The sequence below is a fragment of the Myotis myotis genome, unplaced genomic scaffold (assembly GCF_014108235.1).
Source record: "Myotis myotis isolate mMyoMyo1 unplaced genomic scaffold, mMyoMyo1.p scaffold_m19_p_2, whole genome shotgun sequence".
Classification (NCBI taxonomy): Eukaryota; Metazoa; Chordata; class Mammalia; order Chiroptera; family Vespertilionidae; genus Myotis; species Myotis myotis.
Window position 1 is genome coordinate 169,345,730 of NW_023416324.1, and position 26,891 is coordinate 169,372,620.

The 26,891-nt window shown below is 37.0% G+C and overlaps 1 protein-coding gene across 6 annotated transcripts in view; it reads right to left on the reverse strand.

Moving 5' to 3' along the window:
• The window catches only part of TP63 (tumor protein p63), a 99,513-nt gene that overhangs the window by 11,956 nt on the left and 60,666 nt on the right, over window positions 1–26,891 (reverse strand). For 4 of the 6 annotated variants that reach the window (XR_004973844.1, XM_036347616.1, XM_036347617.1 and 1 more), the window contains exons 3-9: window positions 22,817–23,003; window positions 20,409–20,524; window positions 19,089–19,198; window positions 18,301–18,437; window positions 16,273–16,355; window positions 13,590–13,726; window positions 917–1,074 (exon numbers count right to left, since the gene is read on the reverse strand). Coding sequence is in view for 5 of the 6 variants with exons in the window: in XM_036347616.1 (XP_036203509.1) it covers window positions 917–1,074; window positions 13,590–13,726; window positions 16,273–16,355; window positions 18,301–18,437; window positions 19,089–19,198; window positions 20,409–20,524; window positions 22,817–23,003 (928 nt within the window). In the remaining variant the exon portion in view is untranslated. Of the gene's footprint in view, window positions 1–916; window positions 1,075–6,000; window positions 7,415–13,589; window positions 13,727–16,272; window positions 16,356–18,300; window positions 18,438–19,088; window positions 19,199–20,408; window positions 20,525–22,816; window positions 23,004–26,891 lie in introns of those variants that run through there. The other 2 variants (XM_036347614.1, XM_036347618.1) reach the window with 2 other exon arrangements.

A 26,891-nucleotide genomic window follows, 5' to 3' on the forward strand; every position in this document is an offset into this window, starting at 1 on the left:
AATACAAGTTTAAAAGTGTAGTAAAAATGATGAAGGATTTTGTAAGACAATTTGAGGCACTGTTTTATGAGGGCATTACAGGATATATGTAAAATATTCAGGCTCCTGCATCCCTGAAGATATACATCCTTCTGCATTTTTATCATCTTTTTTTTTTTTTTATTTCGAGTTTGGGTATCCACTTTGCTAGACTTAGTTCTGGTGGACAAGATAATTATATTTACACACAAAACTATAAAGCAATCATCCACTCGAAGGCTCAAATTTCACATTGTTTTTTATAGTTATACTTAGCTGCTATAAGGGATCTGTGTGTAAATCAGTAAAAGAGAAATTCCTTTCCTTATGTCAGTCATTAATGATTGTGAATGGAATGGAGTAGACAAGTTGAGAAGGCCAAGATTGCAGGGAACAGAATCATAAAATGTGAAATGTGCAGAGCGATGATTTTATGAATGGAAAGCTGAGCATTAGAGCAGAGAGGTGTCCTTTCCATAGTTATATAGCCAATACTGCAATAGAGTCCAGACTATAATTTATTTATCTAGAGTTTAAGTTCACCATACCATGCTACTTCCCACATGTTGGATGTATTTTCCTTGGACTATCTCAAAGGATGTAGAAAGTGTCTTCATCCACGTTGACAGGAGTAGACTGTCCTTTTCACAGAGATCCTTATCCCTACTAAAGAAATAGCCTTCTTCATTTCCACCAATGTACTTTGTAATGAACCACACACCTCAAAGTGAGAAACTGTTTACTATGAGAAATTCAAGCACTCAATTTGGAACTGTTCTGTCCCACTGAGCCTCTCACTTAGCTTAAGAGCAAGTCTTTCCTGCATCCCAGAGCAGAATCTTCCTCTAAAACTAGCTCTGTGAATTCTTTAGCTGTGGCTTAAGGGAGATGCTCTTACTGTTGGCTCCCATGCCATCTGGAATGGTGGTGGGAGTGAGGGCGTTGCGCTGCTGAGGGTTGATAAGCTGGCTCACAGAAGGCAGCTTGTTCATGCTGTTCATTTTGTTCAGAGGTGGGGAGCTGTTACCGTATGAAGACTGAGACTGCATCGAGGTCCTAGGAACACAAACATTGGAATGATGGTGAGCATGGGACACTGGACAGTGGGGATTGGTCATTTCCAACAGGTCTCAGATTAAATCATGACCTTAAACTGTGCAGTTGCAAAATGATTCCTCCAGGATCAATGACAAGAAGTTATCTGCATTTCCTTCTGAGAACTTTCCCTGACTAGGGAGGGATTACAACGCTATCATGAAATCATATTCTTTCTGAATGTGTAGAGTACAAAGTGAATATCTCCTTTGTGAGAGGGAGAACAATTGCACCCTCCTTTGTTCCTTTATAATTTTCTTTATCCTTTTGCACTCTCTTGCCTGTCAATTAAAACAAGTGTGGAAATCAATAAGGAAAAAGAACTGAGTTAAGACTCAAAGGCTTATGAAAGATATGGAGATGCCAAGCTCAAATGGCAGTGGGGACATTTCGTTTGTAGTTTCCTGGGCCATTGGGCATATGCGGAAGATTACTGCACAGCCAATCAAACAAGGCCTTTAGCAGCAGACCCTGCTTCCATGCAGAGGCCTCAACATGGAAACATGCTTTGTCAGCCTTGATGTTCACGGACCATAAAATAACCATTTGGAATGCCAATAGCCTCTGTATGCAGGAGAACCCTGGAGGCCAAACAAATGTTTTATTGACTTTCCATAAGTCTCCTGGGAGACAAAGAAAAAAAAAAGTTTTCCATTCAGCGTAACTTCAACTGGGAAATTTACTAGACTTGGTTTGCCATATTGTAATATACTACATTTGATATTACTAACACAACTAGCATTTCTGACTTTTTCTTTGAATATAGAACTAGTGATGTCTACTAGAATCAGGGTAGGATACAAAGTTAAAAAAATGAAAGTTTAAGTTTTCTTCCAGCATATATTAGGAAGCTCTAGGTTCCTAGGCAAGCCTCTAAGCATCCCTGCCTTTGTTTCCTCACAGGAAAACAATAGAAATGAAATACATATACACTTACTACAGGAATTAGATGTTAGAGGTAGGAGAACTAATAAGAGGTGGTTGCATCTTTGAGAAGCTCATGGAATAGTGGATATATGGTGACAATAATCCAACTTACCTTGTAGGGCTGTAGTGAGAACTGGAAAAGATAAGATGAAGAACTTTCTAGACCATGTGGTATCAACAGTGAGTAATTATTGGATTATAGGATGAAGATTTGACTTTGAGCATGTTTCTAAACTTTGATGGGAAAAGCTCCCCTTTCAGACTTTTCAACAAAATGTATTATTGTGTTCCTGTTTGTCTTTTCCCTGCTGTAGGCATACTGATATTAGAGGAAAGAGAAAGCATGTTTCTTTCAGTTTTATTTGAATATATACATGTATAGGTATATGTGTATACATATACACACAACCATATATAAATACAAATTTTGAAGGTTCTATAAATAAACCCAGTTTTCAAATAAACATGGTATAATAATGTTTGAAAACATAATAAAAAGTGGTTCTAGTACTGGAGTGCTACAGTAGGACACTTGGTCTTTGAAGCTGCCACACTGCTCTCCATGATTACACAAAACAGGAATGGCTCCATTCCACAGCACTGAGGAGCCACAGCTAGTGGAATTCAAACAATATGCTATATACACATTTGCATATATATGAATGACAATTATACAATTAACAATTCAGCTCCACATTACCATCACTGCCTTTCAGGTAGGAGAACATTGATTTTTCCCTATAGCCTTTCTTAAGAACATAGATAGATCCATGTTGTATAAATAGGTGTTTATATAATAAGCTCTTCCAATTGTAAGATGCCTCAGGTTACCAAGCTCTCCTTTACCCATTTTCTGAAATATTCTCTGTAGAGGAGGACATGGTATGGGAGGGTAGGAATGGGCAGGGTAGGAATGGATAAATATAAATCTCTAAGAAAAAATGTGCTTAGTTATAAATTGTCAAATGATGAGTAGAGAGATCTCCTGGCTCCTCCTAGTCCAAGAGCTTTTTGTTTGTTTGTTTGTTTGTTTTCATTCTGTGGCACCTTTCCAGAAATAAGATAGTGGTGTGCAATAAGTTACAGAATCAAGAAATTGGTGAAGTCATAAGAGAAATGTGGGAAACTGAGATAGCACAGGGAGCAAGAGATGTAATAAAGAACGCCCCCCACCCCCACCCCCAGCTACCATCAAATTGATTCCACCTGGTGTAAGAGTCAGCACATTTGGAGATACTTAGAAACACCTGTAACTCCATATCCAAGAGCAGGAAAGCATAGGCAAAGTGGCCAAGAGATGTTTTTCCAGGTGCTTCTTCTAGCTTTGCCCACTACCAAGTACCCAACATGCCTGTTTGCTAGACTCCACAGGCAGGTTGGTCCTGTGTGACCTAAAAAGTCATGTAGTTATATCTCCCATCCCCTCAAACCAGTCAAATGTACAATAAGAGCTAATGGAAGCAATACCTGAACACTAATGTTTACCATTAGGAAAATTAAATTATATTTAAAAACTTTGCATTTTCCCTGGAACCTCAGTTACAGTAAATGGCTTCTTCCAAATCCTATTACAATTCTCTTTTCCTTTTGTGGTCTTTGTTTTTGACCATTTTATTAATTCATTTGTTATAAACTGACTAAACTATTTTTGAGGAAGGTTGGTCAGAAACCATAGGTGAACATCACCTTCTAGATCTGACACAAATTAATTGACTTTATTTCACAAGTCTGTTGAGTCTCATTTTCTTAATCTGTAGAAAAGCTATTATACTCATTTTAGAAGAGTTGCTGTGGAGATTACATTATATATGAGCCCTGGACATTGCACCATAATTTGTAGGTGCTCAAGATACATTGGTTACCTTTACTCTTCCCCTCAAGCTCCAAATGTTTAATACTCTAGTGTTTGGTTTAGGAGATAAAGATGTACATGTTTAAGATTTAATAGGAGTAAGTGAAAGGATTCTTAATTGAGCAAATCTAGAAATTAGGGTGAGTGGATGAATGGAAGCAAGGGAGTCTGAAAAGGTCAGAAATTCTGAATACCTCTCTCTTAATGTAGAAGTATTAAATCCACAAGGCAAAAGGTCAGAGTAATCTGTTTAATATTATTTGCAATTTCTGACATACAAATAATATTCTGATTATCTCTATGTGCTGTGGAAGGCAAATAAGTCTGAATAAATTTGTGGTGAATTTAAAGCCCTTGAAGAACAACCTTTTTAATTTTTTTTTTTTTACAAATATACTGTCACAACCATTGAGTAGACAATTCCAAAGATTGATGTGAATCTGAAGAGATTTAAAAAAAAAAGTATTGAAGGATAACAGGACCTGTGGCATTAGGTTTTCTTTCCCCTCCCCAACACGAAATCAAAACAAAACAAAGCAAAAAAAACAAAACAAAACAAAACAAAACAAAAACCCCCCAAAAAGTAAGAACATAGCTCTTTCCAGAAAAATAACAAGGTGTGAGCCTCTGGCTGTTTTCTCCAGAGGCATACTAGATTTTTCTAGTAATCCAATATAACAGCAATATAAGAATGCATGCTTCACGTATTTCTATATTTCTAGTTTTGTGGAGAAATCCTGGTAAAGTCAAGTCCCAATTCTTAATTCTAACAACTTGGGCTTCTGTAAACATTGTTAGTAAAATTCATTATCTCAGAGTGACATTTACGTCATCCAGGATTAGAAAGCACGTTTCCTGATTCCAAGTCTAGTGACTGTCTAGGTGGTAGAGAGTCAGAATTCTTTGGAAGGCACAAGTTCGTCATCTTCACCGCCTTGCTAGAGATGCCTAGAATTCCACCAAAAGCTTTTGCCTCAAATCTCCCATTGACAATTAAAAATCAACTTGTTAGTATAATCTGGTGATATCTCAGAATAAACCTATTTCACCAAACCTATTTCTGGAGTACAAATCTGAGAGGGGGTAGGGGTATTGAGAAGTAGAGAAAAGTATCCCTGTATGAGGAAGGTCATAGAAAGTGAAGACATGAACCATCAGGAAATAATTGTTTCTCCTCTAAATTTTTCCCAGTACTGCTCTGCTTGTAACCTTTCTCTCTAGCTAGGTAATCTTCTAAATACAAAGGGTAGCATTTAATCTCTAGACAGATCAACTATAATTGTAAAATATTTTCCATCAGTTCAAATATATGCATTTATACAGGTAACTATAAACACATCAAAAACTTACATAAAAATAGAGTGAAAGAAAAAGGCTTCAAAAGAAAAAAATAAATGTTAAAGAACTAAACATATTAATTAATCCTTGATGGGATTTGTAAATCAAAATTATTAGATTAAAAACACTTTTCAGATGTAACAAGATCATTGGATTTTACTAATATACTTGTATCGCAAACATAAATGTTTTTTTCTTATGTATTTTTTAACTACTAAATTAATTATTTTTATTTAGAACAATTGTTTTTGAAGCTTTTAAAATTAAGATTCAAAGATGGGGACATATTGTTATTTCTTTAAAAAAAGCATCAAACAATAGCTTCAACTAAAAGTTCTGAATGAATATTTACTAATGCCTCTGTCAGAGAAGTAAAAATATTTACTAATTTTGGATTTGACTTAAATTGATTTTAGTAAATTTAGCAACTTAATATGTAACTCGAGGCTTGTTCAGAGATGTGAACAAATGGTACTGTAGTGCATGATTCTTTATGATGAAATTAAATATGCAGTGCTAAGGTATATCTTCAAGCTAGTGTTGGCATTGCAATTTGTTTTTAGGATTGATAATCTTGATACAGAATATCTTAAATAAAAACAGGAAATATTGACAGTGTAAGCAGAACCAAAGTAACTCTTTTATTATTCTTTTACTTTAGACTTACACATGGTAATACTTCAAGCACTTAAATAAAAATATTCTAGTATTTATAAGGAATTTCTTAAAAAGCAAGAGAGACAGAAAAGAAAAAAGAAACTGCAAGGTAAACCAAGATGCAAAAGTTTATTGAAAATTAAAATCACACATCCATAAAGCAACAGCCTCAATAACAAGAAATCTCTTTTGTGGTGACACAGAAGTAAGAGTTGGTGATCTGGTGTGGGGAGATGAGGAAGAATGAAGCTTCCTAAAGTCTTAATACTATTTTTTAAAAATGTTTTTAAACTGGAGAGAAATAGATTCTCTAAACTCTTTGAACCAAAAAAAAAAAAAAAAAAAAAAAAAAAAAAAAAGGAAGCCATCAGCTCTACCTTTAATTTTTAGGCCAAGAGTGTTGGTTTCAAATGCATCTGCTTAAACATCACATAAACAAAACATAAGGCTCCTGGACAATGGAGTTTGAGCAGTGTCAGCACTATGGGTAATGTTATAGTGGGGTAGAGGGATAGGAATGCCAATCAAACATAGTAATCATAGTTTTGGTGAGAGCACTTTGAACTCCATTTTGGGCATTAAAGAATGGTATACAATTGCCTAGAACAATATTACTGGGGCAGTTTGACCCTCCTCTTAAAATGACAGAATAGGTTTACCTGCCTTGGTGTCTAAACAACAGTTTCGTGGGGCTAAGCCTCCAGGGTTCCCATGAGTAAGGAAGACTAACATAGGTACTGATATATGGTAGCAAGGGTGGGATTTGACACAGCATTAATGAACTTCCACCTACATATGAGGGGAGGATACTAATAATGCAAGTTCTCAAAAAGAATGAAAGAACTTTCCCCACACTGGGTACTTATGGTAATTATCACCTCACTGCCCAGCAGTACACTTTGCATCTTAGTTTACTATTTGCAATATTACTGCATGACCAGCATTAAAAGGGCGTGAAGGAGTCTCTCAGTCACGGACAAGTTACTTATGCACAGACAATAACAACGTTTTTCTCCTTTTCTTAAAAAGACATCTTAAGTTTGAGACCTGCTCAAAAGCTTCTTTATGAGTTTTAGAAACACAACAGAAGGTAACAGAAAAGGGTTCAATAAACATCTTAATGCCCTTTCCCAACCTGAGCTCCTCCCTCCCAAGAAACAACACAAAAGCTCACAAACACATGTGTTCCTGACTGATCAACGCTAGGTCTAAGGATACAGAATCTGCAGAAAATGTCCTTTCTTGGAAAGTTTTGAGTCCCTTCAAAGATTTTCTCACTAGTGGCTGTGTGCCTTTGAGCAGTTGTGTCTCTGAGCCAGTGTCTCCAAGTCCTGCTTACAAGGGCTGGATACACACACAAACACACACAGAAACACAACAAACACACACACTCAAAATACAAAGAAGGGGATCTAAGGGTACACTGATCGGTTTGGGGGGTTGGAATGTCTAAAGAAGACGTCAGATTGTTTTGGAGTTTCTTTCCGGGGCTCCACAAGCTCATTTCTGAAGCAGGCTGAAAGGAGACTGCAGAGAGGAACCAGAGAAAACAAAAGATGAAAGCTTAGGACTTCATATATTCAAATCAATTGAATACAGAAACACATCCTCCTACGTTCATGATCATAGTATAGATAGAACAGAATGTCTGTAAAGCTCTTTTTTCACCTTCCTCTTTACTCACTTTTAAAATTACTCAGAGATGATTTCTCAAGATTTTTATGAAGAAGAAATTAGATAATGTGGTGGTAATTAACCAGAAGGATCTAAATCACTTATAACATTTTTTTTTAATTGCATTTTCCTGGATGCCTTCTGAGACCAGGCTGGACCCAGGCATATATATATATTTAACACTCCACAAATGATTCAAGTGAGAACTATTGAGATCAGGGAGGTCAAGGTGCTTAGCACAGTGCTTGGCATATTGGACTTGATTAATTAAAAAAGGGGATTCAGAGACAAAAAAATAATCTTTTGAAAAATGTCATCTACCCAATTAATATACCTCATTACTGTTACCATCCAGCCTAACTATGAAGTATGAAGAAATATGATCTTATCAGTCTGGGGGCTGCATCATCATGCATTTGTAAAGGACTCTTAATGAGCATTTATTTGTATGTGCCCAGATTGAGATGGATAAATATCTTAATCCTCCAGTCACAAACTTGGCCTATTAATGCACATATCAAATACATGAAAGCAACTTTTGCAGAATTAAGAAATCAATTATGCCATAAAGATGCCAGGAACAAATCCCTTTATTTTGCTAAAAATTGTGCAATCCATGGACTGTTTGGAAATTGTTTCCCAACTGGCTTTTAAGTCATATTTGGTTACTCCTTGCAAAGGAATAAAGGCATTTTCACTTGGTTAGGTTTAGGATTCAGTAAAGCCATCTCACCAGCAAGAACGGTGATCATCTTGAAAACTATTCCAGAACACCAATGAGTAAGGAAGTAATTTACTGCCAACTAAAGAAGTATAGCTTTGACTACTTGCCTGTACCTTACATTTGGGGTTTCTCATGGAGCAAGGCCTAAATGAGACAACATGCAGAAATCATGTTTTAGCTATGATAAGAGTGAGTGGACCACAGTGGTTCAGACTTTGAGACCTATAATTGAGATCATTTCTGTGGTCAGATGTGGGAGCTTAGAAAAGTGATCTAATAGATCTGAATTTAATTAATCTGAGAATCATTTCTTCATTACCAATTCAGAGCTAATGAATCTCTGCTCTGACAACTTCCTAACATAGTGGCAAAGTTCAAAAAGGAAAACTGTGTTAACTTTAAAAAATATGTGCAGTTCTATGACCTCCAAGGTTGAAGCACATGGAATCACCTATAGTCATCTGTTTTTTTAATCTAAAAAACTGGCATTTTCAAACAAATATTCTGGAAATTTGGATGATTTCTAAATCAAACGTAGAAATATGATATTTATCACATTTAGCATTGAGATTTGTATCCTCTACCCTCTTCTACATTGATGATCCTGAAAATATTGCTTGCTTTATCCTCAGGTATGTGAATCTGAGAAACATTATTAAAGAAAATCAGAGCCAAATGAGCTCTAAGTGATAGGATTTTAAACTGAAACCACAAGGATAAGTTCCAACTGACTGATACAGAGACAGAAAAATGGAAATAGATGCTTGCTTTTGTCTTTTTATTACAACTTTCTTAACTAATGAAGCAGACCAGAACATTGCAGAAAGCTGTATCTTCCAAATATGGTTCTCATCTTAATTTTATTATGATCTGGCCATAAGATCACAGGTATAGTTCATTGGGCCTCAGTTTCCCAAGCTGTGATATGAAGGTATTAGAAGTATGGTCTTGAAGATCATGCTCTGCTCTAATATTCTCTGACCTGTATCTAATGAGCTACAATCATCAAGTGATCATAAAAGAAAAGAAAATACTAAGTGCTCCTCATATTTAATACATATTTGTATTAAAATGAGTTCATTCTGCAGAAACTCAAAAATATTTTGCCCTGGGAAATAAAGAGTTAGGCTAAGTAAAATTTTAACAGTGATGTTTGTCTGATATTAGAATGGAAGCCAAGGATAAAAGACTACAGAAAAAATGGGGAAAAAATAGTATTGGTCTAAAATACACACACAAAAAGATTGCTATAAATGTCTTAAGATGTCTTAAGTGGTTTCTGTAGAGCAAACCCAAGAATTAATCTCCTTTGAAAATATAAAGGCAAGGCGTCTAGTTCAAAAATGGGTCCAATTTGTCCTCCCACTAGATTCTGGCATCTATAAACATAAACCCATGTTTATTTCAATGTGAGCAAATCAACCAAATCATATTTATTTATAAATGGTAAAAACCTACTTATACCTGTAACAATTTGATTCACAAAAACTCAGTGTGAATTTATCCTTCATAAAGCCTATGATCATGAAGGTAATTGGGAAGCAATTTTTGAAAAAGGGAAACCATGCACAAATGAAAATCAAGCAGAGAGGAAACACGTACTGAGCATCTAATATAAGTAATTAAATTTAAAATATGTCATTGCCACCTTGTAGAAGGTGTATTTCCTTCCCACTAATTTTTTCTCTACTATAAAGAAAAGCACAAAATTGATTCTTTACCAGGATAAAGTTGGTACTATGTTTTTGGAAAGAAAATCACAGGCTATTGAAGGCATTTCCAAGCTGATTTGTTATTTTTCAAATGATTACCAGAGAACTAGATTTCCATTTTTCTTTGTCTAGTTATTCATGCTCTTTCTGGGAGATTTGCATGAAAATAAAAGAGCTGAAAAAAACCCAGCCAAAGAGTACAGCAACTGGAGAATTTATATAGATGGATATCAATCATTGGAAAGCAGTATACATGCACACACACACACACACACACACACATATATATATATATATATATATATATATATATATATATATTGAACTACAATCATCAAGTGATCATAAAGGAAAAGAAAATACTAAGTGCTCCTCATATTTAATACATATTTGTATTAAAATGAGTTCATTCTGTAGAAACTCATATATATATTATATATATACTGTATAATGTAACTAAGGAAAAATTAGACCAAATGTCTATATTTTGCAAAGATTTCATTTTGCAGTCTGTTAGATTTTCATGCACAAGTTACAGCTCTTACAAAACTGAGAGATAACAACTCAAATACATGCAATGATACTGTAAATGGACACCCTAGGTAATTATGACTCTACTTGTTCTCACTACGTATCTGTGGCCACACATGCAAAAAAGTCACTATGTGTCTCTAAAATCTTTTGGGCTTTTAAAATAATATAATTTTAAGATGCCTTTTATCTTTGATGAAATAGATTGTTTTATGAAGTAGGAATTGGAAAATAATTTCCCTTTAGACCAATGCCAGCCAGTCAGACAATAAGCACTGGATAACTGATCATATGGAGGACACCAGACAATGTATTCTCATATACAAACACACATAGTACCTGTCCTCGACTGAACAAGGTAGACCCCCCTGGCTTATTAAGTCTCTAAAACTATTATACCAAACAATTCCCCTTATTGTTTGATCTAGAGAAGCTGTTTAAAATTGTTCTGATTTACATGATGCTGAGAATAAATATCCAGAGCTTTCTTAAAATTCAAAAGGTGTTCTGGTTATGAATTTATCATGAAATTGTAAAGCTATGGGAAGGCAGAAACCCCATCTTTCTCATGTCCATTCTTAATGCTTTCATGCAACAGATCTTCGCTGATAGTTTGCTACATGAATCAAGTCAACTATTCCAGTCTTAGCTGATAATGGGGTTGCATTATTTTGAGTCTGGTTGGGTGTGCCTAACATTCTGGGACAAAAGAAACCTCTGGTAAAGGCTGCCATTTTGTTAGATATTGAAATGTTACCTTAAAAGTCACTTTAAAATTTCCTAAAACCTTTTAATACTTTCTACTTCAGAATACATATATTAGCTTCAAAATATTCCTATTAAAACATCTGAGCCTCAAGAAGGAAGAGGCACTCATTTAGAACAAGGCCTGTAAAACACAATGAATGGGCCAAATCTGGCCCAGGAGCAAAGAATGTATTTTACATTTTTAAAAGGTGGAAAAATTCAAAGAAGAAGAATATTTAATGATGTGAAAATTACATGAATTTCAATTTTCAGTGGCCCTAAAGGAAATTTTTGTTGTAACAGACTCTCACTTCTTTCCATATTGGCTGCTGTGGCGTCTACACTACAAGGACAGAACTGGGTAGCTGCAGAGGACCATATAGACCAGAGAGGCTACAGTATTTACTATTGGTGCATTATAGAAAAAAAATTGCCAACTCTGAGCTAGATGGTCAGATCTCTTCAACCACACCATTTAATAGGTATCAATTTGGCCTGACAATTCTCTTCCTGTTAACTTTAGAAAAGACCAAAAAGAGAATCGTAGAGCAACTAGGTCAGCATGATATGCTACTGTGTCATTCTGCAGTTATTTTCACTGAGCTAAACATGTCCAGAGTGAACTGGAGGTGATTTGGGAGAGTTTCTTAATACCATGATATGACATGGGGAAGGCTCTTATTCCCTCTAGATTTATAAAGGATGTTACAGGTCTGTTTCTTTCATCCCTGTTGAATGATTTTATAAGAAATTGCATATGTTAACATATATCCTAAAGAATCTATTGGATTGGTGATGGGAATTTTGTCTGCAACTTTGTGTTCTAATTCTCCTTTGGAATACTCTGTTTCCCCAAGAAACCCCGTGATTAGCCTTTCCACTCAGCCTTATTTAAAACCTTGGAATTATGATTTGCAAAACTCTCAAACTACAAGTAAATGGTGAGCTCCTTCCAGGCAAAAAGTTTCTTAAACATTCCAGAGCCTAAATTCCTTTAAAGAAAGAGCACATCTTTCTATTCTTCCACTGCCAACCCCAAGCCCCACAGCCAACAAGGCTTAGAGGATGCCTCCTGACTATGAGAGAAGCAGTCCAACATCATCAACTGCAATTATGTTGATTAAAAAGAATAACAAACCCTTCTGATTCTACTTTCCATAGCTATCTCTCTATGGTTAGCTAATAATATATCAGAAAAATATTATATATTGTTCATGTACATTTCTACTGTAGAAGATAATATTTGCCTTTGGCAAGATTATTTTGGCTTCATTTCTTTTTTTCCTGAAGAGTAAGAGTCAAATGTTTGAATTACTCAAATGGGCCAAAATGTATATATTTTACATATATATCTACAGAGACTCTGGCAATACTTCCAGTACAGACACAGTATCTTAATTAAGCTAACAAGTAATTATTTTTAACCACAGAGGGCTAAGTATAAGCAAAGTCCTGATTCACCAACTTCCCTTCCTTTTATAAGAGCTCTTCTATTCTTGTTAGTCATAAAACAATTATCACCATCAAAGGTCCAAGAGTCAAGGTAAAAATTTATATATATACACACACATACACACACACACACACACACACACACACACACACATATATATATATATATATATATATATATATATATATATATATATATATATATATATATAGTATGTATATATGGATCCAAAATCTGGCCCAATTTATGCAATAATATATTGCTGGATGGTAACCTAGAACAGGGATGCTAAAACATGGCAATATGATGTGACTTTGTTGTTCTGCATGCAGACATTTTCCCAAGGAACATGCACTGGGTTTCAGAACTCTTCCCAACACAGCACTCAAGGAAGCCACATATGGTAAAACCTATGTGCTATCCCTACTCTATGATGGTTTTCCCAAAAGTGGGCTGTGCGCATCCCAGGAGAGGTACAAGATAACTCACTGGGGTGCAGGAAGATTACATATTTTTAAATATACACATTATTGCTCAAATATTGTGCATAGTCAAAATTCTTAGACTGACAGATGTGTTTGGATAGGGATAGAGAGAAGAGAACTAACTGTTAGTATGAGTTTCTTTGTAATTCAATTGAAATAATTTGAATTCAATTTCAGAATATAGGTGGAACTTCTCAAAGGGAAGGTTATGATAAGAAGCATAGAAAATTGCTGAAACTAGTACCCCACACTATCTCATTGAATCTTATCATGTCCTGCTGTCTCACAACCTCATCTTCTGCATCACCCACTGATCATGTTAATGCGATAGTCACTCTTGTTAATGCCTTCTAAAATGACACATGGACACACTCACTGTTTTTGAAGTAAATGCTGGTGCTGCTGCTGCTGCTGCTGCCTGTATGTTTCAATCGTGTGCTGGGGAAGGTACTGCATGAGTTCCAGGGATTCCTTGATTTTCAGCAGCATTTCGTATGTCTCACGGCCCCTCACCTAGGTGAACAGGAAGGAGAAAAGGAAAAATGAAGAACTCTAGAACCACCGGGACTGTCAATCCCCATTTTTCATGGAGTCTGGGTTGATGATTTCTCCTACTTGCAAGCATTTATAATATGAAAATAAATATTCCTCAGCACTTAGCGGTTAATTGCAGCCATGAGCAGAGTGACAAAAAACTTTAAGTGCCCATGCGTGTTCCAGCTGAGTCAGGCAAGGCTCTGACTCTTGGTTTCAGTGCTCATGCTGTGAACAACTATCCTTTCTGGGGTCTATTTAGTGCCACATTTTTTTTCCACATTTTCTTTTTTTTAAATTTGCTGTTTTGGTGGTGAATTTGCCGAGTATAGTGCTAAAGTGCTGTCTAGTGTTTCAAGTATAAGAAGGCTGTGATGTGAAAATACAGGTTAGATAAGTTTTGTTTCAGCATGATTATAGTGATATCGGCTGGGAATTCAATGTTAATGAGTCAACAGTGTATATTAACAGAAACATGCGAAAAACAGGGTTACATATTGATCAGTTGCTAAAAGTGCTGTGACCCAGAGTCTCACAGAAACCTGACTCTGTATTTCTCCTGGGAGCAATGGTTCCTTCACAACTGAAATTTCATTTAAAAAGAGCTTTTCAAGTGATTCCTATGTCAGCAGCTAAAAAACATACTAGTATTTTTGGTTTACAGTTCACTGTTGAACAACATGGGTTTGAACTGTGTGAGTCATCTACTTATACACAGATTATTTTTTCAATAAATATACAGTCAGCCCTCTATATTCCTGGGTTTCATATCCATGGGTTCAACCAACCTCTAATGCAGCGGTTCTCAACCTGTGGGTCGCGACCCCTTTGGGGGTGGAACAACCCTTTCACAGGGGTCGCCGAAGACCATCGGAAAACACATATATAATTACATATTGTTTTTGTGATTAATCGCTATTCTTTAATTGTGTTCAATTTGTAACAATGAAATTGGGGGTCACCACAACATGAGGAACTGTATTAAAGGGTCATGGCATTAGGAAGGTTGAGAACCACTGCTAATGGAAAAGAGTATTTTTGACCTATGGTTGGGAAAACCTGGATGTGGAAGGCAGACACTGTGCATTTCCATTTTACATAAGAGAGATGAGAATCTGTGGATTTTGGTATCCTTAGTTGAGGGGAGGGATGACTGTATTTAGTATATCAGGATAATGTTTAACTTAAAGTTCACAGTTAAGATTGTATATGTATCTTGAGAAACATGACACAGAATCTTAACTAACTCACTGTCTGATTGTGCTGCCAGCAAGAAGTCTATTTCCCTGATGGTCAAGGCCCAAAGAAGGTAGGGAACAGGTATGGCACACCCAAACCTGTTGAGTTGCTTTAGCTTCCAACCCAGGATGGCAGCTCCCAGTCAAACCTGGCCTTGTTTACCTTTGTTTCATGTCACTTTAGATGGCATCAAGGACTATACTGGTTACCAAAACTTTGCTGCCAGTCTAGCTGGCAAAGACCTAAGGGAATAAGATTTCAACAAAAGGCAGCCATAGACTAAAACAGGGCACCTTAGGCACGTTGAGAGGACTAATGGTTACTTTTAGGAATGAACAGTGCTCTTAGACAGTGATTGGGCTGAGTCTTCTGGCCATTCACAGATAACTGAGGATTCTGTCTTGCTTGGCTTTCTTTATAGTACCCCCTAAAAGAAATCACAGTCGCCAAACCGGTTTGGCTCAGTGGATAGAGTGTAGGCCTGCGGACTGAAAGGTCCCAGGTTCAGATCCGGTAAAGGGCATGTACCTTGGTTGCGGGCACATCCCCAGTAGGAGGTGTGCAGGAGGCAGCTGGTCGATGTTTCTAACTCTCTATCCCTCTCCCTTCCTCTCTGTAAAAAAGCAATAAAATACATTAAAAAAAATCACAGTCATTTCTCTATGAATGTTGCATGATAGATTTTGTGAACTCCTTCTGATGAAATTTTAGTGCTAAATTGGTTGTCATGCTGTTACGATAATCTTGTCATCTATATTAATAAAAGGGTAATATACTAATTAGAGTGGAAGTCCTTCTGGACATCATTCTGGATGTCTTTCTGGATGAAGCCAGGGCTGGAATGAAGCCCAAGTCTTGGGTGCTGGTGGGGGGCTGGATGGAAGCCAGCCCAGGTCCAGGGTGCCAGAGGGAAACCAGTGCTGGCAGTCAGGGGAAGGAAGGCCTACTCTTGCATGAATTTCGTGCATTGGGCCTCTAGTTCTTAAATAATGAAGTAAAAATTGATTTTAAATATTTTGGGAAGAAAAATTTTATTAGGAGTGTAGCTTTGATTGCGGGAGTAGTAAGTAGAGGAGCCCACAGAATATATTCCAAAACTACAGACAGAAGGGATTATTTCCTGAGATTATATATATATATATATAATTTCTTTGTTTTATCTCACTTGTCCCCAATACCCTTTCTCATTGTGACAAATAATCAGAATATTTGCACATTATGCAAAAGCATATTCAAAGAAGGTGAAAATGAAGTAAGCATGAATACCCAAGGGAGACTAGACTCACTGGTAGGTATAACAGTTCATCATCAGGGGATCTTCGTTTCTTGATGGATGTCATCTGGATGCCATGTGTGTTCTGACGAAAAGCTGGTGAAAAAGAAATGCAAACTTCATCCTGGGAACATTTCTGAAGCAATAATACATTTACTAAACAGACAATAGCACCAGCAACACGTGTGAGATTAGAGTTTCTAGTTCTAAGCAACCACTTAATTGTGATGATTGCTTTTACATTAAGTGCAAACCTAACAATAATGAGACAGGGGTAAGTGAGGCAGAACAAGTGAAAGGCAGGGTTTTGGGAAGCTGGGAAATGGCCTGTGGCTTAAGTCATGCTGCAGGAATCCCTATCTTACTGGTCTGTGTCTGAATAGCTGTTAAAGAAAGGAAGATAAATTGGTTTTGTGTTTTACTTTTCAGGTCATTGATTTCCAAGGTGGTAAATGAATGTTGTAGAGGTTGTCTTGCCAATGTCTTCAGCTTGTGCGCTCATCCCTCCCATGTTCATACATAAATCACATAACTTCCGACGAGCGCTCTCATTTTCCAGGACCTCAGTTTTCTCTTCAGTAAAATGAGTGAATTAAGCTCATGAATCCCTCTGGTTTCCAAAATTAAAAACTACATTCAGGATTCAGGATATAGAGATGATCCTTCTACCAAAGTTCACATAATGCATTCTTACTGATATTCATTAATTTGTAGGCAATTGAGGTGCTCAGGAAAAAATATAGGAATTAGACCACCAGGCAGACTGAAGAGCAAAATTAAGGTGGAAATAGAATTCCATTTATATTATATTAATATATTTCAAAAAATTATATATATATCATTTATATCATTATAATTTATATAATTTATAATGTATATATATGGATGATATAAAGAGAGAGAGAGAGGGAGAGAGAGAGAGAGAGAGAGAGAGAGAGAGAGACAGACTTTTGAGGAATAATCAGAGAGAGGAAGAGCCTAGCAGGAAGGGCAAATCATACTGCACAGTTAGATGTTGATGGTGACTAGCTGTCATAACATGCTATGATTCTCCTGTAAAATACAGTGTACTTTCCATTTCTTCTGGACACTAATGAGTAATAAAATTAAAAGAGTGTCACATGAAATAACTTATAGTGTGGCATACTTTAAAATACTTGTAGTGTGACAGCAGACTTATGTGAGATGCCTTCTAGAATCAAATCTCACAAGTTAGAGGCACTGTGGATCTGTGGTTTTCACTTTTGGTTAGCTGGGGGGCGAGGCCTCTGTGGGGTGTACCTCAGGGGTGGCTGTGAGTAGAGCACGGGGCCCCAGACCACCCCCAGCTTCTGTTCCTTGCACCTAGAGCCCCTCTACTTCCATCTATTTTTCATTGTGGGTTTCATTTATGAAACAGATTTTTCTGATTAATAAAACAATTGAACCGAATCATTAGCCTCACTCCTGATAAGGTGATGGAGGCCTCAATTTGAAGAGTCAGTGAAAACCAGACCTGTATCTTCTCCAAATGGTGCTTAACAAAGTGTGTTCTAAAATCTCACTGTCCTCATAGACTCATGAGGTGGGCAGATGTATTTTCAGCCCTCATGCTCAGTAACAGAAAGATTGGTAGTCAGAAAGATACCAGTAGGCTAAAATACAGATTCTCAAACTTCAGTGAGCATTAGAGTCACCTAGAGCTCTTACTAAAAACACAGATTGCTGGGCCTCCCTCCCAGAGTTCCCGATTCAGCACGTCTAGGAACTAAAAACTTGTATTTCTCCCCAGTTTCCTGATGATGCTGATGTTACTGGTCTGGGAGCCACATTTGGGGATTGCCGGACTAAGGAATCCTAACAGTGACTATTTGTTTTTGTCAAGCTGAAGTGCACACCTCGGGTCCATTTGAACACCTCCATCCACTGGCTCTGGGGCCTCCATGCACTTTTGCCTCTGGAGACTTTTGGTCCTATTATACTGCTTCTCAACTATCATGCCCCAGCTCCTCTATCTGGATAGGACTTAACCCTCCTCCATTTGGCCACTACAGCTACTTACGGCGCTTCGTACCATCACCGTTCTTTGTGCTGTCCGAGACCTGCTGCTTTCTGATGCTGTCTTCATCAGCCTTCCTGTCTCTCCCTGGGCAAGCACAGATCCGGGCCTCAAAGCAACGTCGGCCCAGGACTTGCCCACTAGGAATTAGAGAAGAGAGAAGGAAAGGGTCAAAGTGGAAGAATTGTAAAAGTTCCCTAGAGTTCTCCCATTTCCATTGCTGGTCATCACCACTATCACCACCTGCCAGTCATGGCTGTTCGGAGGGTGCACCCCAAAGCACTTGGCAGAACACAAAAGTGCTTACATGCCACCAGTGATATTAGTAAATAACATTCCATTTGTTCTGCAAAGAACCTCCGAGCCATTAGCTGAACAGCTGTATTTAGCTACATATTTTGAAGGAAGCTTGAATTAAGCCCGTGGATGTCTCTGGATAAAATTCCCCGAGGCAGCACAGACTTACTCAAAGAAATTGTTAAATGCCTCGGGGGCCACATGAAAACAAACACTGTCTAATCAGAAACCATTCCAGCTAAATGTCAAGAATTCAGGTATGAAGCGACTTGCATGCCTTCCCTCTTTCTTCCCCTCTGTTTACCCACCCTGCTTTGTCTCCACTTTCTTAGATCTTTTATGTAAGTATTTGCAGCAAGGATTTAAAGCGCAAAGGATAAAATCAAGGGTGGTGCTCTGCTGTACATGCACTAGTAATGATAAAGCAAACACAGTTTCACTTTGCCCTCTGCCCATGGTTTCTGCAGGATGGCAATTCTGCATATGCCACTTACTCTCTGGTTTCCAGAGTAACGATGATTAAAATTGGACGGCGGTTCATCCCTCCAACACAACTGCTGTTACACATGAAATTGTACAAGACTGTCGTGAATTCAGTGCCAACCTGAACACAGGGGAAAAAGAGTCTGTTAACAATAATTTGATCAAATGTCCATGCTCCTCAGCTCTTCCCTCTATTTAAACAACTTCATTTCTGATGAGGTGATGATGCTTATTTTTCTAGGAATAAAACCCATTGTCATTCCCTTTTGGCTTGCCTCTTGGTAAGCTGAAAGCTAATGTTTGCAACATTGGACACTACATGAGGGGAGATAGGCCTTAAAAAAATAATCATCTTTGACCCAATTCATTTGCAAGCTGATATATATCCCCTGATCTAAACTGGGTTCATCTCATATATGAATATCACGGCAAAGGGAAAGCTGAAAACATCACCAAGAGTAGCAACTATGATCAGGTTTATATTCCCTATGTGGATAAACAGAATAACATAGATTTGAGAAAATATTCCCATAAATAACACTCTGGAGCTTAAAAGGTCCTCAGCATTAAATCATCTAGTCCAGTGGTCGGAAAACTCATTAGTCAACAGAGCCAAATATCAACAGTACAACGATTGAAATTTCTTTTTGAAAGCCAAATTTTTTAAAATTAAACTATATAGGTAGGTACATTGTTATTAACTTAATTAGGGTACTCCTAAGGTTTAGGAAGAGCCACACTCAAGGGGCCAAAGAGCCGCATGTGACTCACGAGCCGCAGTTTGCCGACCACGGATCTAATCCAAAGTGCTCATTGATAGATGAGGCAGCTGAAGTCCAGAGAGGAAGAATTACAGTTAAAGGTTCACACAGCAAGCAGCAGCCAACACCCTCATCTCCCTCTGCCAGGGTTCTGTGTTTCTAATCTGCCACCTATTCATTCCACCTTCAGCTAAGAGAGCGCTCTCGAGGTCCCCCATGTGCAGTGTAAGAATCCTTGTATCCAGTATTGCTGCACATTCACTACCACCTCAATTGCCAGTTAAATTCTTTGGATAAGGTAAGGTTGTGCTTTAACCCAATAAGCAAATTCAATTATTATGAACCATTAAGATGGAAACATGGGCACAGAGCCACATTATCAAGCTAGTTTAGTGCAAATTTACGAGTTTTGAAGGAGGTATAGGAGCAGTGTGTAGAGAACGAAGAAGAGAAGAGATTAAACAGGTTACATATGTGGTAACAAGGACTAAGATATAAACAGGTGTGCAAAACACCTTCTATCACTGAATTAAATCAGCTCCCAACTTAGCCCAGTCCTTATCTTTTTACCTGGGGTGGCTCATAAGGTACCAGCACACTCTGTCTGCCTGTGATGGGGTCTTCTACATATTGGGCGTGGCTGTTCCCTTCCACTCGAATCAAATGACTAGGAGGGGCAATCTGTCCTGCAGAACAGAGAAAGACAAAATAGTTAGTTCTTCACCCTCAAAGAAAACAAAATGAAACAACACAGACAGGATATTGGTTGCCAAAGAAAGGGTTTAATAGAGGAAATATATATCCTTAAAAAAAAGGAAAAGATCCTGTTGCCAGATATCTAACACATGAAGGTGTCACAACCTTTATGGTGAAAGGAAGGACTGGAAGACTCAAATGTATTTAAGAGAAAAATCCTATGTTTGCAGTGCTTAAGGTTAATAATTCAAGATTTTAGAGAACTCTATGAATACATCTCTGACTAGAGAAGATTTTGCTAGTTTATGGGAAATAGAAGAAAAAGAAACAAGCTAATTAAAAAAATAAGCACTCAGTGAAATATAAAGATCATGCAACATATAGATCCACACCTGAAACCTATATTCTCCTATTAACCAATGTCCCCCAATACATTTAATTTTTTTAAAAAAGCTTGAGAAATAGTATTCAAAATTTGAGCAGAAAGGAAAAAAAAAAACCTAAAAAGGCAACAGATGGCAAGGACATTACTTTCCCTTTGACTATTCTTTTCTCCATCATAAAGTCTCTAATTTTAGACCTTGCTTTGGTCATAAAGATGAGAAACTTACTGGTTTTGTTGTGCTGAAAGAACCCAAGGTTGGAGAATAAGAAAGGGAAAGCAAATTTTTTAAAGCGTGTAGGCAAAGTTTCACAAAATTATGATATTGGACAAGGGCTCCAAAAGAAAGAAGCTGATTGAAGAATTGGGAATCATAAAGGTGTTCTTAAACTTTGACCATGCATTATTGTTCCACAAAAACTGATCTATAATAATAATAAAAGTGTAATATGCTAATTAGACCAGACATCCTTCTGGACTCCCTTCCAAACGACCTTCCAGATGTCCTTCCAGACGAAGCCAGGGCTGCGAAGGAAACCCGGGTCCTGGATGCCTGCCAGTGGCTAGAAGGAAGCCCGGGTCCCGGGTGCCAGAGGAAAGCCGGTGCAGGCAGCCAGGAGAAGGAAGGCCTACTCCTACACAAATTTCGTTCATGGGGCCTCTAGTATTTAATAACAGTGAAAAGTTAAGTGAATCAAGATGCCCTCTGAAACATCATCTATTATTGCAAAAGTAAACACAACTATTATGTCAAACATTGGGGGAAAAAACAGTTAAGTCATCTTGATGGATCAAGGGCAGTTATAAAAAACTATAATAAAGCTTAGCTATAAGAAATAATCTTTATGGTGCATTGTTAAGTGAAAAGCAAGATGCAAAGGTATGGATGGATAAGGAGGTCATGTAGAAAAGGACTAGAAATCAATGTGTAAAACTTAATTGTATTAAGGTGGGAGGACTTAAACTTTATTTTCTTATCTGAAATTTCTATTCACTCTTTTTCTTTCTCCACCACTTTTTCTGTACCATCCCTTATATTCTCTACATTCACACATTCTAGCTACCAACCAATCTTTCCATTTTAAATACATTTTCTACATAAATTATCTACCCATCCTGCACCCTCATCACTCTGATGAATCTATGTACATTCTTCTATCCTTTCTTTCCACTTTTCTGTGTACTTTACTTAGACTCTCTTCACAAAACCTTAGAATATCAAATATTAGGGAACCCTAGGAAACAATGAGCTCTTCTGTAAAGCAATTGTTGGTTTGTGGCTCATATCATGGGCATGGATACAGATCTTAAAGGTGGCCCCAACATACCTGCTCCCTGACACCTGGTCCTTCACTCCACTATCCCCCTCCCCAGCTTATCTTGCATATTTCTATTTACTTCTCTTGCCCATTATTTGTCTTCATTCATTTTTCTTTTTTCCTACTTTTGTATTCTGTTTCTTCATGTTGCTCACTTCTTATGCTCCTTCCTCTTACCCTTCCAACTCTCAATTGGTCAGCCTTGACCATCTCTGGGAAGGCACTAAAGCTAGATTACCTTGTCTGGGCAGAGCAGAACAAATGACTAAATGCCACATTGTTCTTCTTACACCTTCTCATTAAAAAAGAAAAAAAAAATAGCAATAAGGAGTAGAGAGACAAGTCCAGGTTATCCACTAATTACTAATATTAAATTAAATAGTTCAAGCATTATTAAGTCATTGTGAAAGCCACAAGTATATTGATCATTATTCTCAGGCACTCAGCCAACCAAAAGATAGACTGAGCTGCCATCAGATTGCAGAGGGTGGAACCAGGTAAATGGACTCCAAACAAATCTTTGTAGAACCTCTAATTTCAAGGAGCTTCGTTGAACAGCCACAGGATCCTCTCCTCCTTACCCTCATTGAATTCACGGCTCAGCTCATGGTTGGGGCATCGTTTCACCACCTCGGTGACATGCTCAGCTTTCTTGTAGACAGGCATGGCACGGATGACAGCACCCTGAGGAGGTGGGGTCATCACCTTGATCTGGATGGGGCATGTCTTGGCAATTTGGCAGTAGAGTTTCTTCAGTTCAGTGGAATACTGCATAGAGATGGGCCGATGGTGGAGGAAGGAAAGAACCAACAGGAAATAATGTTACATCCAAAATCAAGGAAATTATGTCCATCTTTTGAAGTCTTTATAGCTACATGTTTACCATTGGCTACTACAAAAATGACAGCGAGCAATCTTAATAGAGTTATATTCATTAATCCAACTAATACTTTTTTTCCTACTTGAAATAAAACCCAATATTTACAAAAGATTTCACATTTTTCAAAACACATTGATAGCATTATGTCCTTTCATTGGGGTGAAGAAACTGGGTTTCTAGGGGCGTTAAGTGGTTAATACCATGAGTGGCTTTATAAAGTACTAGAAACTAAGCGGAAAAACAATATTCACATGAATTGAGTGACATTAGACCGATTATAATAAATCCTGTCCTTACAATATCTAAAGAGACTTGCAGGGATTAGGGTTTTGGGAATTTTGTTTTTTAAAGATGAAATGTCTGGAAGAATATGAGGATATTTTACCCAAAGTCAACCTGCTAGAAAACTAGAAAGCAAAAACATCCCCAAACTGCCACACTCATCTTCTAATGTCATAGCCTAAGAGAATGAAACATCTGGACGTGGCCATTTGGCTATACACTCTGACTAAAGGCAAATATCCTACCAAAGAACACATTTAAAAGTAGGTGCTTTTCTCTTCCTTTTGAAATATAATGTGTATTTTAATAATCTTTTTTACATCCCAAGTATTTCACTATATACAATTTTCAGTTAAAATCTTCCTAATATTAGTAGTGTATTGCATAATCAGTTCCACACACCAGAAAATCAAGGATTAAATGCAGCAAAAAGTTTTAGATGACTTGAAGAAATGGGAAGTATGCCCAAAAATCAATCACAAAATAAAATCCTGCTTGGGAAGCACTGATTGAAATCTAGATAGTTATTTTTGCTCTAGTGTTTTAAACAATGACTTTAAAAACAAAGAAATTGTCTTAGGACATGTTAAAAACTCACTTTTATTGATAACTCCAAGAAAATAAGATGTATTTTTATTTTTAATCTAACCATGAGTTTCATAAGATGCACCATAGGAAAGATGACTGAAAAGTAAGTCTGTCAGCTAACACCTGATGAATAAGCATCCATCCAAGTATTTAAAGATTGGAAAAAAAAGAATGGTATGTGTTCAGAAGAGGAAAGTTAAGAGAAGCATTCTGCTTTAATAATTAATATACTATAACACAAACTTTACTAAGAATAAATTTAGGCCCCATCAGGTGTTAATCCTCACTTGTCCTCAGGGATGGGAGGAGAGAATCTAATTTAAATAATGATAAATAATAACAGCTTCTCCATTTTCTGAATTATTTTGTAAAAAATACAATCCTCACATAACCCTATAAGGAAGGTGTTATAGGTATATGATCTCTTATCTGAAAACCCAGGAGCTAGATGTTTCAGAATCCATAGTCATTTAGATTTTAGAAAGGGAGTAAAGCAAATACTGTAAACAGCTCCAGCAGGATTTAGGGCAGTGTCCCATAACCAAATCTAAACATTTCTGTAAAATTCATGAATATATATATCATCTGGGAAATGACTATAAGAGCCTCAAATTCAGGCTGGATTTCAACACCAAATGAGTTTAGCACAAGCTTATGAAATTAAAACGGAGCCAAGTTGGTTTTTAGAGCTCTTTGAGTTTCAGAATTACAGATAACAAATAATGGATCAGTATTTTTATGCCATTTTATCTCTATGCCTTAAAAAATTAAGGCATAAAGAAGACTTTCCTGAGGTCACAGAGAAGAAGAGCTGGTTAGGAACCAGAATATAAGAGTCTGTCCTCCTCTGGTAACAGTCCCTCATCTTTCTATTCTCTAGGCTCAGAAGTCAACTTTTTGTACTTTCACATTTTTCTAATTCATAATTACATGGCTTCCTTTAAAAAAAAATCAACTTAAAAGTACACAATCTCCTTTAACATTAAAATAGAACTTGAAAGTAGTCTATTTAACATCAATAATTCCTCTTTTTATTTTTCAGTATAATGCTTGCTCATTTAATGCAGGTAGAGGCAGCAAGTGACAGAAATAAAAAAAAAAACCTGGAAGTCGCCTTGAACCCTAAGGCCAGTTGTCTGTTAGGACTTCCATCATGGCACTGGGGAATTCACCAGTAAGGTTCTGCTCTTTCAAATGGTCCTTTGTGTTTTGGCCCCATCTCTTTCATTTCTACCCCTCACCCCCAAACCCTCACACTTCCCATCCCATGTTCTACCCATACAAACCTCTGAATGCCTCAAACACACCATTCATCACCCCCCATTTGAACATACTATTCCCTATCTGGAATATTCATGGTTTCCCTCCATTCTCCAAACCATGCCAGGCCAATTTAGTTATGTCCTCAGCTAGGATTGATCTAACACTGTAGGCCATATTTCCTAATTTTAGTGATGAGAGTTTTATGTTGACTACATCTAAATAGCTGGTCAGGGCCAAGAAACATTTGTATTACTGCTTCTGGTTCACTACCCAGCCTGCCACTCATTTACTAGAGGGGCTGAAGTGGTCTGGCATGACAGGTTCTTGACAAAGCCAAGCTTCTTCCACTGTACTAGCTTCACTGTTTGCTAACTGTTTCTGCGATGATGTTTAATATTTTTCTAATACTAAATTCAGTCTCCCTGGTCTACAGTATATGCATAATTCCGTAGACCTGCCTGCTTCCTTATTCCCTACCAAATGGTCACTATCTTCTTCACCCATTTTCCCGGCTTTTGTAAGATCAAAAAAGTGGGAATCTGATGTAGGGCAAGATTTTTAAATCCCTGGTGATTTGAGTCAGCAGAGACTTCAAATTGGAACACTCCTGGTTTCTTGTAATGTCTCTTTCTCTCTGGGATTTTTAACATTCACCTTTGAAATGCTCCCAACATTGATTTGAGATTCTTTAATTGTAATGCCTAGTTTCTTCTTCTGGGTGTGTGTGCTTTGTTTTGTTTTAATCATGCTTTTTGAGTCCTAAGAAATATTAGTCTAACCCAATGTTAGAAGGATTTTCCGTGTTTTCTTGTAGGAGATTTATGATCATAGCTCTTGCGTTTAGTCTTATATCTATTTTCAGTCTCTTCTTTATCCTGTTCTCCCCCTAACACATGCCTCTCCACTTTTTCTTTTTCTTTTTTATGGATACTCAATTGTTTGAACACCACTGGTTGAAAAGATTATTTTTATCTTTCACGCATGTTGAACTGCCTTTGCATCGTTTTTGAAAAGTAATGGACCATGTGTGTTTAAGTCTTTATCTGGTTACTGCCTTTTATTTTATTGGTCTATACATCTAATACATTGGTATCACACTGTCTTGATTAATCTAACTTTATTATAGCAAGTCTTAAAATTAGGTAATCTATGTTTTCCAATTTTGCTCCTCTTTTGCTAAATTGGCTATTCTATGTTCTTTGAATTTCCATATAAAATTTACAAGCAATTTGTCAATTCCCACAGAATTGCCTCGTAGAAATTTGGATGAGATTGTATCAAATTATAGGTCATCTTGGGTAGAATTAATATCTGAGCAATATTGTGCCTCTAGTCCATTAACATGATATAGATTTCCATTTAATTAGGACATCTTTAATTTCTTTCAGTAATTTTTTTCTCTCATGTTTTTTTTAGTTTTCAGTGTATGAATCTTGTACACCATTAACATTTCAGACTTTTTCCTATGTGTACAAATACACACACACACACACACACACACACACACACACACTCCCTTATGCAAACTGAGGCATATAAAATGTTCGGCATCATTTTTTATTTAATACATCAGAGCACGATTGGATTTTAAAATATAATTATAAGCAGTTACAATTACAGTATTAAAAGGAAATATGCCATTT